General features: G+C 43.9%; 2 protein-coding genes across 2 annotated transcripts in view; one reads left to right on the forward strand and one right to left on the reverse strand.

Annotated features, from left to right (window-relative positions):
• Window positions 1-17,628, reverse strand: part of rims4 (regulating synaptic membrane exocytosis 4) — a 171,047-nt gene that overhangs the window by 96,930 nt on the left and 56,489 nt on the right. The gene's annotated exons all lie outside the window — the stretch shown is intronic.
• ywhaba (tyrosine 3-monooxygenase/tryptophan 5-monooxygenase activation protein, beta polypeptide a) lies at window positions 1,412-17,628 on the forward strand (the record flags this gene model as incomplete). Its single annotated transcript, XM_037679037.1, is given in 7 exon segments — window positions 1,412-1,542; window positions 7,017-7,177; window positions 10,829-10,969; window positions 12,824-12,947; window positions 15,403-15,566; window positions 15,722-15,817; window positions 17,563-17,628. Coding segments are annotated over 6 exon segments (735 nt in total). The 5' UTR covers window positions 1,412-1,542; window positions 7,017-7,024.

The following is a 17,628-nucleotide window of genomic DNA, read 5'->3' on the forward strand; positions in this document are numbered from 1 at the left end:
ATTAACAGCAATATTTTTGGTTTATTTAGCCTTTCATAAGAAAAAAAATTTCAAAGTCACATTTTCACCATGTTATTCACACATTTATAAATGTCCTATTTTCAAACTAAATATTTATTTTACAAGTTAATTATTTAATTAATATTTAACTTGTAAAATAAATATTTAGTTAGCAAGCTAAATATTTAGCTCCACACTAAATATGTAGTTTACAAACTAACATTTAACTTGCAAGTTAAATACTTAGTTAATGAGCTAAATTTTTAGGTGTAAATTAAATATTTAATTTCAAAGCTAAACATTTATTTTCAAAACTAAACATTTATTTTCTAAGCTAAACATTTAATTACTAAAGTAAATATTTAATTTGCTAACTAAATAATTAGCTCAGACTTAAATATTTATCTTGTAAGTTAACTATTTAGCTATCAGGTTAAATATTTAGGTACGAGCTAAATATTTAGTTAGCAAATTAAATCTTTATTTTGGAAATAAATTTTAGCTTGGAAAAATAAATATTTAGGTCCAAGCTAAATATTTAGTTTGCTAATTAAATATTTAATTTAGGAATTAATTGTTTAGCTTAGATTTTTTTTTTTTTGGTTTGAAAATAAATATTGATCTTGGAAATTAAATATTTAATTTACAAACTAAATATTTAAGTTAAATATTTAGTTTGTAAATTAAATATTTAGCTTGGACAAACATTTAGTTTGTAAACTAAATATTTAGCTTGGAGCTCAATATTTTGCTTGCTAACTAAATATTTAACTTGCAAGTTAAGTACTTAGTTTGTAAACTAAATATTTAGCTTGTAAATTAAATATTTAGTTTGGATTTATATCATTTATAAATGTACAAATAACATGGTGAAAATATGACTTTGAAAAAAAAACTATATTTTTTCTTATGAAAGTCTAATTAAACTAAAATATTGCTGTTAATTTTTGACTGTGTAACTTTACAAACGACACCCCATAAATAATGATGCAAAAGAGCCCCATGGCTGTTGATTGAAGTGTGCAAACATTGATTGGGGCTAAGACAAGTAAAAGTCCCAACAGTCATTTTACATTTATGTCCATCTTAGGGTAAATGTTAGTCCGACAGGCGGGTCCAGAACCCAGTTTTTTGTTTCTGCAGGTTTAGGTGGTGTGGTGGCAGAACCGGATCTGCATGTTATTAGATCATAAAAACAGTATTGTGTCCATGTAACCCACACAGAACCGAATCACTTGACTCGATGGTGAACTGAAGATACGACAGCAGCGGCCTCATGGAGACAGTTGCCAAGGAGACTGGCGAACGTCATCCTGTAACGGTTGCCATGGTCCTTTGACGTCAAAGCCCCTCGCATCATGCTTAGGAAACCCCCTGGCGCCGTTGCCATGGATATAGGCGGGGGGGAGGGGTGGTGTCTAGAGGAAGCGGAAGTGTCAGAGCAGGCGGAAGTGGTACTGCCCTGAATACCCTGAGCAGCGAGCGGAGGACGGCTTGAGAAACTCCCATCCTTGAGCGAATAAAATCCTAAGCACGCTAAATGTGAGTTCGCTTTTATTTCAGTCGATTAATGTCATATATCGGTCAACAAAGGGAGCGTTTCGCGGGGAGCGGCGGTGACACCGCTGGCTGTGCCGCGGAAGGTGCCTATTGTGGTTTGGGGCTGGGTGCGAGGATTTAGGCCGGAGAATGTGGCCGCATAACGAGAAAGGACTCCGAAGCACCTGCGACGAGGTTGCGTGTGTCAATGAAGCTCTCGATGCGCTGCAGATATTTTCGTTGAGAAAGCACGGGGGGGGGGGGGACGGGTCGACGCCACCGCGGAGTTCGTTCGGGGAGGGAGACGCTTTCTGCTCGTTGGGCCATTTTGACAGCTTAGCAGCGGCCGAGCCTCGAGCGCAGCCCGGACATTTTAGCTTCCAGTGCTAAGTACGAGGCGCCGCGTCCTAGCGTGAAAACCTGTGCCCGGCTGCTTGTTGCGTCCCCTCGGACCAGCACGGCCACGGTTGAGTCGCCGTGTGTCTGAGATCCAGCTAGATGGACTTCTGAGCTTCGTCATGGCGCAGTGACCAGGAGCTAACGCACCTTTCACATTCCCCTCGAGTTTCCCGTTCAGCGTGACATCGAGTTGGACGTAAAATGTGGATTCTAATGTGGAATGGAGCCCGCGGGGCGGGAAGCGACGTGGAAGGAAGGCCGCTGCTGGCCCACGTAGCGTCTCGGCCCTGCGTTGGGTGTTGGCGCACCGCGGCGCAGATTGAACTGGGTCAGCTCCTGCAGCTAGCGGCTAAGCTAACGGAGCTAGCTGGGCGGTAATCTGTCCATCTTAAGTTCCGCAGCGCTGCTAGCACCGGGTGCCCGGTCCATGGGTGGTGGGGTGTCCGCTGCTGAAGCTGGCGCCCCCGGGCTTTGTCTCTTCTGTTTCCGACCTGCGTGGAAGTAGTCGGCCAGGTGGTTGGATAACAGGCTCGCACGTGCAGCGGCGTGCCAGATGTGATCGTAGCTGCTCGTGAAAAACTGATCGATGCCCGTCGACACTGCCGTGCCTTTAAAATTAAACCAAGTTGTAAATTACACACCGTCAACCCCGTTAAATTCCTCCAAACCTTTACGTGATTATTAAATGCGTTTTTCAAATAAATCACTAAACTATCTTAACATGTTCAAAGGGAGCGGAAGTATCCTAACCTGTTTTAATGCCTTCTACAATATTCACTCTTTGTTGTCGATCCACCACATGTGGACCAGATCATGTTCCCAGTTACATCCAGCAATAAAATGTAAAAGAAAAACTGTAACAAGATGTAAAGTATGAACTAAGAAAAACATGCGCTGAGCACTAATAACATAAATACAATACTCCGAACAGCAGCACGAACATGAGTCTGTGTGAGCACAGCAACATGAAGCAGATCAGCAGCAACATGAAACAGATCAGCAGCAACTTGAAGCAGATCAGCAGCAACATGAAACAGATCAGCAGCAACTTGAAACAGATCAGCAGCAACATGAAGCAGATCAGCAGCAACTTGAAACAGATCAGCAGCAACTTGAAGCAGATCAGCAGCAACTTGAAACAGATCAGCAGCAACTTAAAACAGATCAGCAGCAACATGAAACAGATCAGCAGCAACTTGAAACAGATCAGCAGCAACTTGAAACAGATCAGCAGCAACATGAAGCAGATCAGCAGCAACATGAAACAGATCAGCAGCAACATGATGTGATTTTTCACAGTGATTATTCTGGTTAGAGAGTCCTGAGTCTAACAGCCTCAGGGTAGAAGCTGTTCCTCAGTCTAGTGGTTGTCCACACCAAGACATGAGCAGATCAGCAGCAGTTCCTTCCCTGTTGTAAAGCGCGTTGAGCCACATGGTGTTTAAATGTACCGGTGTAGGTTGTTGAAGGCGTCACCATAAAGATTAGTCTCTCTGTGTGGGGTGAACCTCCTTGACTTGCGATGCAGTTTTGCAGATAAATCAAGTGCTCATTTTATGTTTTATAATGTTACAACTTTCAGGTTTGATTTTTAAATGCGATTTTTATCCCCATTCATTTGGAATAATCTTTTTGTTTAATCTGGTCCAGAGTAGAGTAGTTTGAGAACCAACCATTTGGCACAATTTATATTTGCTAGTACAATAAGTATAACTTTGTGTTACTCATATAACAATTGTAGGATTGCGCGTGCGTGTGTGTGTAAACGACCCTTTTTTCAAAATCTCTCACTTTGATTTGTGAAGGATGGGACTCGGTGAACCGTAACATTTGTCCCGTCAGCCTCTGATGAACCCACAGGGACGGGTTCTCGTTTCCTCCACAAACCCTGTAATGAACAAAATGGGTTTCTGAATTCACCCCGTAGCTTCATGAGCTTTCTGCTTTGTCTTTTTAAGACTAATGGAACGCCACTCAACAAATAGATAATTGATTTGTCTCATTTTAGCACTTGAGTCAGCACCGTGTGTGCTTTGGTGTTTTTATTAATTACACTGCGATACGGAGAGAAGCTCATGAGCGATGACGTAATCAGTTCAGTTACGTTGTGAAAAAGTTTAACCTCAGTTTGTCTGGGAGGTCTGCAGGGGTCCCATCTTTTCTTCGTCATTAGTTTTCTAACGCACAAGTTCACACAACTGCGTTTTCATAAACATTTGTTAAAATTAAAAACTACTTCTTGAGCTGTTTTTTTTAGTGTCCGTAACTTCTAAACATAGTAGTTGTATATATATATTTTAATAGATTTGATCGAGGTCAAGGATTCTTTGTCATTTGCATCATGTGTGGTACATGTGGTGGAACGATATTGTGTACACAGGGTTGAATATTACACAAAATCAAAGATTTGGGATGATGTGATTGTGCTCAGGGTTTATGTTGGGCATTACTTTGAGGATTGAAATGATCTCCCTGATGGTACACACAGGATATTTTGCTAACACGCAAACACTTCCTGCTTTTTGTATCATAAGGCAGTTTTAAAAAGCACTTTCAGGGAAATAAACACTAGTTAACTCTTGCAAAATATTAATTTGATTTGTGTGGGTTTTAATGTAATTTTTATTAACTCATCCTAATCGTCCTAAATGACTGTGTGTTTTTCTTTTTAACAATGGGCTTTGTGCTGCTGCTCCGTATTGTTTTCCATTATGAATGTTTCGTGTGTAACGTGGATCGTTTGGCATAAATTTTAGTTTATATCGGATCCTTATATACCGTTTCTTTTTGCACTTTATATTTTTGCTATTGTTGGATGTAATTGTGACCCTGAGTACATAATTTTGTTCCACCTCGTGTGCCACATGTGGTGAAATGACAGTAAACCTACTTGAAAAGTTTAAACAATTCCTAAAATGAGGTTTGCAGGTCACTTTTTTTTGTTTGTGATCAAATCAACTTCGTACAACCTAACTGTTTTTTATGTTTCTTTTTTAAAATGCCATTTTCTTTCACGGCAGCACGGTGGCGCAACTGGTAGAGCTGCTGCCTCTCAGCGAGCGAGCAGGTCCCTGGTTCAAACCCTGGTCCAGGGGCCTTTCTGGGTGGAGTTTGCATGTTCTCTCCGTGCATGCGTGGGTTTTCTCCGGGTACTCCGGTTTCCTCCCACAGTCCAAAAACATGCATGTTAGGCTGATTGGTAACTCTAAATTGTCCCTAGGTGTGAGTGAGAGAGTGAATGGTTGTTTGTCTCGTTTGTCTCTGTGTGGCCCTGTGATGGACTGGAGACCCGTCCAGGGTGTACCCCGCCCCTCGCACAGTGACTGCTGGACATGGGCACCAGCGACCCCCGTGACCCAAAAAATGGATTAAGCGGGTAAAGAAAATGGATGGATGGATGGATTTTCTTTCACTTCTTCTCTATTTGTTTGTTTCCTCTATGGTTGTCCACTGTTGTCATCACTCTGGTAGAATCAGGGCTCTCTGTGAATGAGTCCCCGAGGCTCAATGGGACTAACCTGTAGAAATAAAAGTTGAATGAAAAAAAAATTTTTTAACTAATAGTTGTTTTTAATATAAAGACAAAAAATGTTAAATCATGTCATCTGGACAAGTTGGTTTAACCTTTTTGTTCTGTACCGTAATTCTCAGACTACAGAACGCACCTGTCTCTGAGCCGCACATCTTAAATGTACGATGAATCATAATTCAGTACATAAATAAGATGCTGTGCTTATTTAGCTGTGAGCATCCACGGTTCATCTTCAGGAACCGTGCCCAGTCTGTGCGTCCTTCTTGTTGTAGTGCAAGGATCAGCCAGCAGGTGGCGCTTCACAGAATGTACTTTGCTCAGACTGCTGATCGTCACGAGTCTTCATGACGCATGGTTGCAACCATTATACCTTCAGAATGACCACGAGAACTATCTGAACGTGGTCACTGGACAGAACAGTGCCAAGCACCTGCGTATTTTAAAATTATCTACTGGGAAATACTACCCAGTTTTATCAAGGTCATGTGACCGGAAGTCAAACGGTACCAGTAAAATACGGTAAATGTTCATTGAATTAGTACTATTGATTTTTATTGTTGGACTCTTTTGGTAATAGCTGCTGTTTTTAAATGTACTTTTTAAATAAATGTTCATATCTTAGATCCTATTACTGTTCTTTTTACATTTTAATACTTTTGTTGGATGTAACTGGCACCCTGTGTACGTAATGTTGTTCCACCAGATGTACCACATGTGGTGGAACAACAAATGAAGAACCTTGACTCTTGAATATTCAAAGATGAGAACGAGGTGGAGTTGAGGTGGGGCCTACTTGGACGCACAGATTTTAAAGCAGGAAGCCTTCAGGGATGGAATGACAGGTGGCTCTCTAGTTTTGTATCTGGTGGTTTAGAATGGGCTTTTTGTATTTTTTCTAAGTCTGTGACAATTCAATTCAGTTTATTTCTAAAGCTCCAAGTCTCAACAGAAGTCGTCTCAGGGACTGAACAGAAACATTCATGTATAAAATAATAATTAACAGAAACATTCATCTGTAAAATAATAATTGAACAGAAACATTCATGTATAAAATAATAATTGAACATTATTTATCTGAGGAGCAGCTTTGAGTTTAACTCCATCACTGAACTCTCATCTTGAACAAGCATGAAGGCGACAGTGGAAAGAAAAACTCCCTCATGAGGAAGAAACCTTTAGCAGAACCAGGATCAGGACAAGAGGACCATCTGCTTCCACCGGCTGGGTTTGGTAGGAATAGATACACAATGGCAGGTCAAGAATCGCATGTTAAGATAGAAATAGTATCAAATGAAAACTATTCAGTTTTAATAATTCGTTTAAGGACATGAGTCAGTTTGTCCTCTAGTAGTCTAAGTCTATAGCAGCATAAAAACCATTTCACTTTCACATTTAAGCATGTTTGCCTTCTCAACATGTCCCATTTTCTTACACACCTTTCCACTTTCAAGCCGTCCGATTGTTTCAACGTACAAACCTTCCTGTTGTCCCTTTACGGTTATTCTTGACTGTTCTGTCTTTTGTGTCCTCGTATCTTGTGCTGCAGCCTACAATATGGAGAAGACTGACCTGGTGCAGAAAGCCAAGCTGGCAGAGCAGGCCGAGCGCTACGACGACATGGCGGCTGCCATGAAGTCTGTGACGGAGCAGGGTCAGGAGCTGAGCAACGAGGAGCGCAACCTGCTCTCTGTGGCCTACAAGAACGTGGTATGTACCCAACAGAAAACCATTGTGACATGACCGTTTGCCAATCATCTGATTCACGTCCCTCTGTAAGCTCCAGCCTAAAGTTCAATACATTTAAATGGTAGACTAAAGCTTCACTTCACTTGATGGTTTTTAATGCCTGCTGGTCTTCTTCTTGATTTATGTAGAGTTTCTGTGTCGTTGTGAGTTTGTAGCTGTTACCGGTTGTTAAATTTCCCTCGGGAATAATAAATAATCTGTTCAAACATGGAGGTCGTTTCTGCTGTTTTCATCCACACAGAAACGGAGAAAACGTTAGTTTTACACGGCGGTACCTGTCCTGTGTGTGGCGCTGTAGAGCTGCCGTTAGTTGTCCACACATGAGAAGGGAAGACAACGATGCTGGAAGTTATCAGTCCGTTGAGACATGGCTGGAAGGATCCTCCTTACATGTTCAGATATCAGGCTGCACGTTTACTACACGCGTCTTTTTCAACCTTTCCTGCTCTTCCTATTGGAAGTGTCCCAGCTGCAGCATTTGCTCTTGGTGACAGTTAAGGGTTATTAAAACGTTTTTGCCCTTAAATAAAGTGTGTGTGTGCGCGTGCGTGCGTGCATGCGTGCGTGTGTTCAAGACGATGTTGTTTTCAGTCTTGTCTGCTCACTCAAGCTAAACAGTGAAGTTTTAACTGCGGCTGAGAAACTAGCATCTGCAACATGAACGTCCAGCTTGTTACCTTTGTCACGCTTGGGGTCATAGGTTGGGGGGGGGGGGGGGGGGACTAGAGGATTTTGATATTTTCAAATGGTGGTTTCGTCTGTCCACACACAGATCGAGCCCTGGTTTGTTTCTGTGTGGCCGTAAGGCAGAAACGATGAATTTCACAGATTTGTGTTCTCGTGTGGAGGAAGACCTTAATTGGTCATGAAATCTAATCACTCCGCCCCTTTTACTCGTTTCGGTGTAATAATCCACGAAGCTAAGCTGGCAGAGGAACCACGACGTGACTAGACAGGAGTCCTCTGCTTCTCATCCAGACTGAAATCTTGGAGTTATGAGTCATCTACCGCACTTTCTCAAATCGTAGAAGTGTAATTACAGAAGCAATGATGATCAGTCACCTGTGCACCTTTTCTTCAGACCAAGTCGGTGCTTTTACGTTTCAAGTTGTGCATGAAGAGGCACGATGCTGTCGGTTCGATCGGCTGTGATCCGGTGTGTGGCGTGACGCTGCCATGTCTGTCTCATGAACAAACGGGATGGAAAGTTAAAATAGAAACTCAACAGCCTCTTTCACAGAATCACTACTGTCGCTTGTCACGACCGATGCTGCTGAGCGCCGGCTGTGACTGGTCTGGACCGAGACTCGCTGCTCCGGCAGTCGCATGGACTCGAGACTTCATTCTTTCTCTGACTTTCCAGAACCTGCACATGAACTTGTTGAGCTAATATTTATGTCCTGCTCTGTTTTTCTTACACACGACCCGTGTTCTTTCTCAAATAAGATTTCAATTTGAAATGTGTTTTATAAGCTAGTTGCTGCAGGGCAGAGCGAGCAGGCTGGATTTTATTTCCACTCAAACACGTGAAGCACCTGCTTTACGTGAGCGCAACCCCAGAATTTACTGCGCTGCTGCTGTTCATTGGCAGCACGATGACGAATGCTTCAGCTCCGTTGCCTCAGTGAGAAGGTCCAGCTTGGACCTGGACACTCCATGTGCAGTTTGCATGTTCTCCTCATGTTTGCGTGGGTTTTTTCTCCCACAGCCCAAAAACCTGCATGTTCCTGCCTTCAGGCCCAGGCCTCCTTTGCTGAAGACATCAGTGATTTTGAATGGGATTTGCCTGTTTAATTAAAGGTTAATAAATATCATTAAAGTTTTTGTTTTCTGTTGTGCATCCACACAAGCTGCAGCCTGGAAACACTGTGATTGGGTTTGATTTACAAAATAAAAGTGCACATTTCTCAGCGTCTGGTGATCCGATTCAGTTTTTAGTGTCGCGATACGATTTAAAATCGGTTTTTGATTCAAACGATTTTTCTATTGAAATGGTCTTAAATTTAGTTTCAGTTATGTAGCTGACGAGATGAAAAGATTAAACAATGTAAACATTTATTTAAAAATCATTTTAGTTCCTTATTGTATCAAATATGTTTGATTCATTTTATATTTATACCAAAAATAGGAAAAAATATAGGCGTGCATGAAATTCTGTAACTTAAATTACCAGTATTATGTTAGCTGCCTGAATTTTTCTAAAAAAAAAAATAAATAAATAAAAAAATCTAGGAACAAATAATTCATCCATCATCTTTATCCACTTATTCCTTTTCGAGCCACTGGTGTCACTGGTATCACTGGTGCCCACATCAGCCATCCCTGTGTGAGAGGCGGGGGACACCTGGACATGTCTCCAGTCCATCACAAAGACATGTCTCCAGTCCATCACAGACATAATTTAAAATATATAAATATAAGTAAACAGACTTCAACCTACCAAAGTACATTAACCTTTAACTCAACATGAAATACAGACTTCAGTTATTTTGTTCTAACATTTGTTATATTTTCAAAACTTAACCTAATATGAAACATACAGAGTTCAGTCTTAACCATATTGATTCTTGTTTAGTAAATCTTTAACTAAATTTAAAAACCAGTGCAAGTTTGCACAAAAACCTCTTCTGAACTGTGATTAATAAACCATAAAGTGTCTCATTTAGATCTGGCTCCAGATGTTTCTCGTCTCTTCAACCTGTTCAAAAGATAAATTACATAAAGTTTGTTGAACAACTTGTCTCTAAGTTTTAGTTTAATGTGAGAAATAACAGTTTCCTTTAGCTGCAGCTGCATCAGAGCTTCTCCCATCTGTTGTTTCATGGTGAAGTTGTGGAGCTGCTTTATCACAAATATAAATGTACATGAAGGAATAACGTGCGTTGGATCCATCGTATTAAAATAAAGCTGAACCCGTCACTGAGCTGTCTCATCATGAATCCTTTGTGATGCAGCAGGAGATGGAGATGGAACTCCTCACAGCCTTTGGACAATCAGTTTGTTGCACAGTTCGCTGGTCGGCTGCTTCGCTTTCATCTTCCGTGAATTTTGTCTTATTTCCAAAAAACTGTACCGCAGTTTTATTTAACGCTTCTTGTAAACAGCTGTGCTCTTGTTCAGCTCTGTCCTCCCCCAGAACCTTGTAGGATCTGAAATGACTTTTAAAGAAGAAGCAGCGAGTTGAATCGTGTTGTCTCCCTCCTCCATGCTAGCAGGCTCCATTCAGATAAAGAGAGCTGGCTAACTAGCTGCTGTACGGTGGCCTGCACGGCTCAATTCTACAGCGGCTGAACGGGGAGTAGGAGCAGAAAAAATATCAAACAAATCCATTTTAAAATCAATTCTTGGACCTTTAGAAACGATTCAGAATCTCCAGGACTGAGAATCTAGATTCATGGGAAAATCTTTTTTTTTTCTGCCCCTGTAAAAGTTGCATGATGTCACATTCTGCTGCAAACACGTTTTCATCTGTCGGGTAGAAAATTCAAAGAAGAGGTAGAATACAATGTGCAAACATCTGCCCACATCATACCCAAGCATGTTTTAAGATAATTTCCACTTAAATTTGAGCATTTTTTAAGGTATGCACATTTTTTATCTTGATGTCATTAGGTGGGTGCTCGCCGTTCGTCCTGGCGTGTCATCTCCAGCATCGAGCAGAAGACGGAGGGCAACGAGAAGAAACAGCAGATGGCCCGTGACTACCGCGAGAAGATCGAGTCTGAACTCCAAGAAATCTGCAACGACGTGCTGGTACGAACATGAATAATGACGGGCGTGCAGGAACGGGGCGGTTGAAGAAGCAGTGAAAAGGTTTCAGCAAGAAGTCGTCACGTGATGGTGTTTGTGGAGACTGACGGTGTTGCTGGCTGCTCCACTTCTCCATTTGATACCTTTTATTCATTTGGTGGAAAGACGAAAAAATGTGAGACTTGTAAGATGACGAGCCGTGAAACGTCCCGGCACCCTGAGGGCGTAGGTGGTTTCGTGTGATTAAAGTCATGGAGACGTGTGGGTGGTTTGCTACAGGTGCACAGAAGAGCGTTGTCTGAGCTACAGATTAACTCGCTGATGAAGCTCAAAGAAGAAAGCTTGCTTTCAAAATGTGTTGATTGTGAGTGGTAGAAATATGTGAGGCAGTTTGGGCTGATTTTAAAGCTCAACACGAACCAAGAAACTGAAGCACGAAGACGTACGCTGTCCATGTGGAAGGTCTTCAGTTCTGTAAAACTGAAGTCTGGCTTTCGGTTGCAGTCCCCCTTGAGGGCATCAGACTGACGGAGGCTGGAGTGCAGCGGGGTTCAAGTGCCCGAACCTGCTGTGACTTGAAGGATTTCAGCTCGACTCCGTTGAAAGATCGACTTTGCTGCTCTTAAAGGAACCGGCATGAAAACCGTGTGTGCTCGGCACTTTCTGAAGCACAACAAATGTGATTTTGCTTCACGAGCAGCTGCCTCTTACCGGCACGTCCCGATGAGAGGACAGCAGAAATGGCTCAAGGTCAAGCTAGACTCGGGTTTTTCAGCGCATGAGCAGACGTCTAATAATATCTTCAAGGTCGAACCATCGTGGTGACGTGGTGCTGCAGGAATGAAGGGTGGAGACACGCTGTCCTTAAAGAAGAAGAGCAGGAAGGGAAAGCTTGATGCAGTCAAATGACCAATGTTACGGGGGGGGGGGGCAGTAAACATCTTCTCACCTCCATCTTGTCCACAAGTCCATTAGGGGTGCTCGTGTTAAAACAGACTCTGTTATGTTGAAAACAAGTAATTTCTGTTAAAGTCAACTGCCCAGGCCACGCTCTGCCCCCCCCCCCTCCCCCCCCCCCCCCCCCACACACACACACACAGAAAAACTGTGGAGAACTGGGTGCTGCATGGTGTCTTCTCTCCGTGCATGATGGTGTCGATGGGTGTCAGTTTACTGCACGCCTGCCTTCACAAAGAAGTAAATATTTGAACTGAATCATCGTTACTGTTGCATGTTGGAGTACCACGCGTGAACATCTTTAGTTTCCTTCCTAGTTTTTAATCTAAAACTCTGGACTGAAAGAGTTGATTTATTCTTGTTGATCACTGCTATCGTATAAAATCATCCATAGTTGAGATGGAACTAAAATTGAACAGTTTAAAATTTGACTAAAACCTGCAGGAACTCTGTTTTATACTTTGTTTTGAGAAGTAGTTCTTGGAGCACTGTTAGGAACTATATATATACATATATATATATATATATATATATATATATATGTATATATATATAATGTATATAAATGGTGTGAAGTTGTTGCCATATTGCCTAGCTGTGTTTTAAATGTACTTCTCCATGGTTGAAAAGTTTAATGAAATAAAGCTGGTGTCCATCAGAGCTGATCACGTGATCTGGATCAGATCCTCCTGAAGCTGTCAGGTGAGTGCATGAGCAGCAGTAGGAACAACGTGCATGTGGAAGTCTCACCCTGGCTGAAAACTTCTTACATCTATGGGACACATGAACGGTGGCAGTAAATGGCTCCGACACTAAGTGAAACCTTCGACGTGTCCTCTTTACTGTCAGTAAAACATTTGTCCCGGTTTGTAACATCTGCCACTCATCCGTTTGTTTCAGAACCTGCTCGACAAATTCCTCATTCCCAACGCGTCTCAGGCAGAGAGCAAGGTGTTCTACCTCAAAATGAAAGGAGACTACTACAGATACCTGTCAGAGGTGGCCTCTGGGGATGCGAAGAAGAGTGAGTATCTGGCTTGAGGGCAGAGAAATGTCTGATAAGAGTTTAGAAATGTGGGATGTTCATTTAATGTCCAGCAGCTTCAGAGCCAAGGAAGCCTGTCTTTAAGAACAGCTGACTGGAAACTGTGGCGTTAGGGAAGATCCCTCCTTTCACTTTCACCTTGTCGCTCTGTCCAATGTAGGAAGAACAACTTTGAACCAACAGAGACTCTTTACAATCAGCTGTTGATCGTGTTAAGTTTTAAAGTTGTATTAGAAAACACAGCATGTGTGGTTTAATAAAGACTGTCATTAAAAATGTAAGACTCCTTATGATGAACACAATCAATGGAAACAATGTTCTCTCGCCTGGACGTGGGTCACCGGAGCCCCACTCTGGAGCCAGGCCTGGAGGTGGGGCTCACTGACGAGCGCCTGGTGGCTTTCACCCATGGAGCTCAGCCGGGCACAGCCCGAAGAGGAGGCGTGGCTCCTCCTTCCCATGGGTCACCACCTGTGGGCGGGGCCAAAGGGGTCGGGTGCAATGTGGGATGGGTGGTGGCCGAAGGCAGGGACCCTGGCGGTCTGATCCTCGGCTACAGAAGCTCTCAGGACGTGGAATGTCTCCTCTGGTGGGAAAGGAGCCTGAGCTGGTGTGTGGGGTTCAGAGGTTCCAGCTAGAACAGGTCAGGCTCACCTGGACACATGGCTCTGGCTCTGGAACCAGTTTCCTTGAGAGGGGCTGGACACTCTTCCACTCTGGAGTTGCCCCTGGTGAGAGGTGCCGAGCAGGAGTGGGCGTACTTGTTGCCCCCCCCATCTTGGTGCCTGTACGTTGGGGTTCACCCCGGTGAACGAGAGGGTGGCCTCCCTCCGCCTACGTGTGGGGGACGGGCTCTGACTCGTTTGTGCTTATGCACCAAACAGCAGCTCGGATTACCCGCCCTGTTTGGAGTCCTTGGAGGGGGTACTGGAGAGTGCCCCTCCTGGGGACTCCCTTGTTCTGCTGGGGGACTTCAACGCTCACGTGGGCAATGACGGTGAGACCTGGAGGGGTGTGGTTGGGAGGAACGACCACCCCTGATCTGAGCCTGAGTGGTGTTCTGTTGTTGGACTTCTGTGCACGTCATGGATTGTCCATGACGTGCACCATGTGTGCTCTTGGCACCAGGACACCCTCGGCTGCAGTTCCATGATGGACTTTGTCATCGTCTCATCTGATCTGTGGTCACATGTCTTGGACGCTCGGGTGAAGAGGGGGCGGAGCTGACCACTACCTGGTGGGGGGGGGGGGGATGCCGGTCAGACCTGGAAGGCCCAAATGTATGATGAGGGTCTGCTGGGAACGTCTGGCAGAGTCTCCTGTGAGACGGAGCTCTAACTCCCACCACTGGGAGAACTTCGAACACGTTCCGGGGGAGGTGGGGGGCATTGAGTCAGTGGGACATGTTCTGCACCTCTACCTGGAGAAAACCCACACAAGCATGAGAAGAACGTGCAAACTCCACACAGAAAGACCCCAGGTCCAACTAGGGATTGAACCTAGGACCTTCTTGCTGTGAGGCAACGGTGCTAACCACTGATCCATCGTGCTGCCAAATGTGGTGGGTGTTGGGGTGCCAGCTGGTAGAAGGAGCCGAGTCCCCGAGGACTCTTCTTCTTCAGTGGCAGCAAAGTTCAGAACTCTCCCAATAACAGCTGGTTCTGTAAAAGTGACGTCCAGATGAAGCTGCTGGAGTGACCGCCTCGTTCCTGTTGCCAAGAGACTGTTGCAGACAGCGATTGTTGCCAAGGTTACCATCATCAAATCGCCATGGTGATAAGGTGATGCACTGGCTGTGAAGGAAGTTGTGACCAGGGTTGCAAAAGGGCCGACATTTTCAGAAACTTTAAAAAAAAAGTAAAATTGGGGACCTTTGGAAATATTTCAAGTTGGAACCTTTTCATTGGAAGTACCTGGGAATGATTTGTACAAACTGCATCGTATCCAGACAAAAGCATAAACCTTCTGTTTATCATAAGAGAAATGACCGATGATGTCATGAGAAAAAGGGTTTGGCTCAAATTTAATAGATAAAAACTCATTTATGACCTCTTTTGTATGTGATGTCACTGATGACATCACCACACAGCTTCTATTGAACAAAACTATACATGTTAAAAAAACTGTGCATGTTTAATATGTCGACCTTTTTTAAATCTACACAACAAAATGAATTTCAGCAAAGTGAAGTCAACAACAAAACTATTAACACCGTTCAAAATAAAAAATGTTAAAGAAACTTGTCTTTTTGTGAATGTTCAAAATGTTTTAAAAGTTCAATATTTTTTCTCTTTACATTTAAGGTGACAGAATTGAAAGGGTCAAATAACGTGTTGAAACTTGCGAAGCGTTGTTGCAGCAGACCTCGAGCCGTCTGAACAGGATCAGCTGTGTGCGACACAAACGTGACGGTGTTTGTCGTTTTGTTTTGTAGCAACGGTGGAAAACTCTCAGATGGCCTACCAGAACGCCTTCGACATCAGCAAGAAGGACATGCAGCCGACACACCCCATCCGGCTGGGCCTGGCCCTCAACTTCTCCGTCTTCTTCTATGAAATCCTGAACTCGCCCGAGCAGGCCTGCTCTCTGGCCAAGCAGGTGGGCGCATCGAGTCTCTGCTTTCAGAGCCGTTGTGGTTCTGGGCTCAGAGTAACCCCACGTTTACGTCAACCTGTAGTTTTTCATGGTGGTTCGGCCTTTTCTTTGACTTGCCAGTTAACGTCACCCATGTTCATCTTTAAACGTGTCTGCAGGCTTTCGACGAGGCGATCGCTGAGCTCGACACCTTAAACGAGGACTCGTACAAAGACAGCACGCTGATCATGCAGCTACTAAGGGACAACCTTACTGTGAGTATGAACGTGGTTTAATAACTCTAATACAACACACAGCTGTGTTTATTTATACCCTCACCTGATGTGTCATGACTCACAGTGGGTCCAGCACCAAGTTTTGGAACCGCTGACCCGTCAACCTTTAAGTTGTTGCCTGATTAGTTAATATAGTTTTATATTTACTATATCACCGTTTCCAAACGGGACTTTCAAAAAGTAAACTGAATTGGTTGCATTGCCTGAAAGAAGAGCAAAATGTCAACGTTTTGAAGGTCCAAACGTTTGAAGGAGCTCCTGTTGTTGTTGCACTTATGAACAATTTCACGTCTGAAGCCTCCAGTATGCTGCAGCGTACGTACGCGTGTACTGTACGCAGAGGGTTCAGACATGATACTCCAGCGTCCACCCCGAGCAGTTTCACAGACGAGGGGCGTTTACCTTCGGGACAAATTGAGGTCGCTGATTGGTCATTTGCTGACACGCCTACTGGATTGATTGACAGGTCGAGAAAGAAAAAAAAGCTAGCGCTGGCAGCGCAGCCACAGCGGTGTTCTGTGTTTATTGTTAATAAAAAGATCTGGAAAAATAAAAACAGGGAGCGCTGGTCCTGCAGCCCACACATCAGACCAGCCCACCAGGAAATCTCCAGACCACCCCACCCGCAGCCACGCTGGACCTGAGTTTAATTCGCTCGTGACAAATTCCTCCATTTCTCACCATTTCAGTCATGGCATCAACGGAGGAGGAAGAGATCACTGCCTCTTGGCAACAAAACAAAATAAAAGGTCAGATCAGGGATGAAGGGGAATTTAATACATTGGTGTCTCAAACAAAACAGTCCGTCGCCGGGCAGTTTATTGTGCGACACCGCGTCTGCGGTCGTAAAAAATTGAGCTTTGGTCGTTTGAAACATGCAAACAGCTGACCTGTTGTTCCTGTGTCCGAGCTGTTTGGAAGCGTCACAGCCGAACTTTTGCTGCTTTTCCTGCTGCTCCCCACTGGCCTGTTAGGTAGTTATTGAGTCGCTCTTTGTTTAAAATGCTTCCTGACCTCTTTACATCACAACAGCTGCTGCAGCTGCAGCGTTCACCTGAAACCACGGACAGAAGGTCAACGAGCAGGATCAGGAGCAGATTCTGTTGGGGATCAATGAGAAATACTGTGTTTATATCGTGACCGGATCCTTGTGATCAGATCAGGACATCTCCAGGCCCTAAAGTTACTTCATCCTACAGTCACAGAACCTCAAGGTTCTTTGTCATTGGCATCACATGTGGTACATGAGGTGGAACCAAATTGTGTACTCAGGGTCCCAGTTACTCCCAAAAATACTAAAATATAAAAAGAAACTGTAAATAAGGATACAAGAGATACGCTGCACAACAATAATACGGTGCATGAAACAGCAGCCGGAACATGAGTGTGTAGTGAGCAGGTGGGTATGAACACAGCAGCTTAAAGGCAAGAGATCAGCAGCATGGATAATCAGCAGCATGGATAGTCACACATCACCAGTTTCACCAGTTAGTGTCATCACAGTGATTCTCCTGGTTAGAGATGGGGCAAAATTGTGTGTGCTGGGTGAGTGTGGTCCTTCATGATGCAGGTGGCCCTCTTCCTGTCTGAAGGTGGGGAGGCCGACTCCAGTAGTCTTCTGAGCAGCCCCCGTGCCACACGTTGCAGCTGAGCAGTGTGTGATGTCTGTAGCGTTGATGATGTGGCGCTAACGGACTCATCGTGTGTTTTCTGTCTGCTTGCAGCTGTGGACATCAGAAAACCAGGGAGACGAGGCTGAACCTGGCGACGGAGACAACTAGAGCGCACTT

Source organism: Nematolebias whitei, chromosome 7, assembly GCF_014905685.2.
Source record: "Nematolebias whitei isolate Nwh7 chromosome 7, NemWhi1, whole genome shotgun sequence".
Lineage (NCBI taxonomy): Eukaryota > Metazoa > Chordata > Actinopteri > Cyprinodontiformes > Rivulidae > Nematolebias > Nematolebias whitei.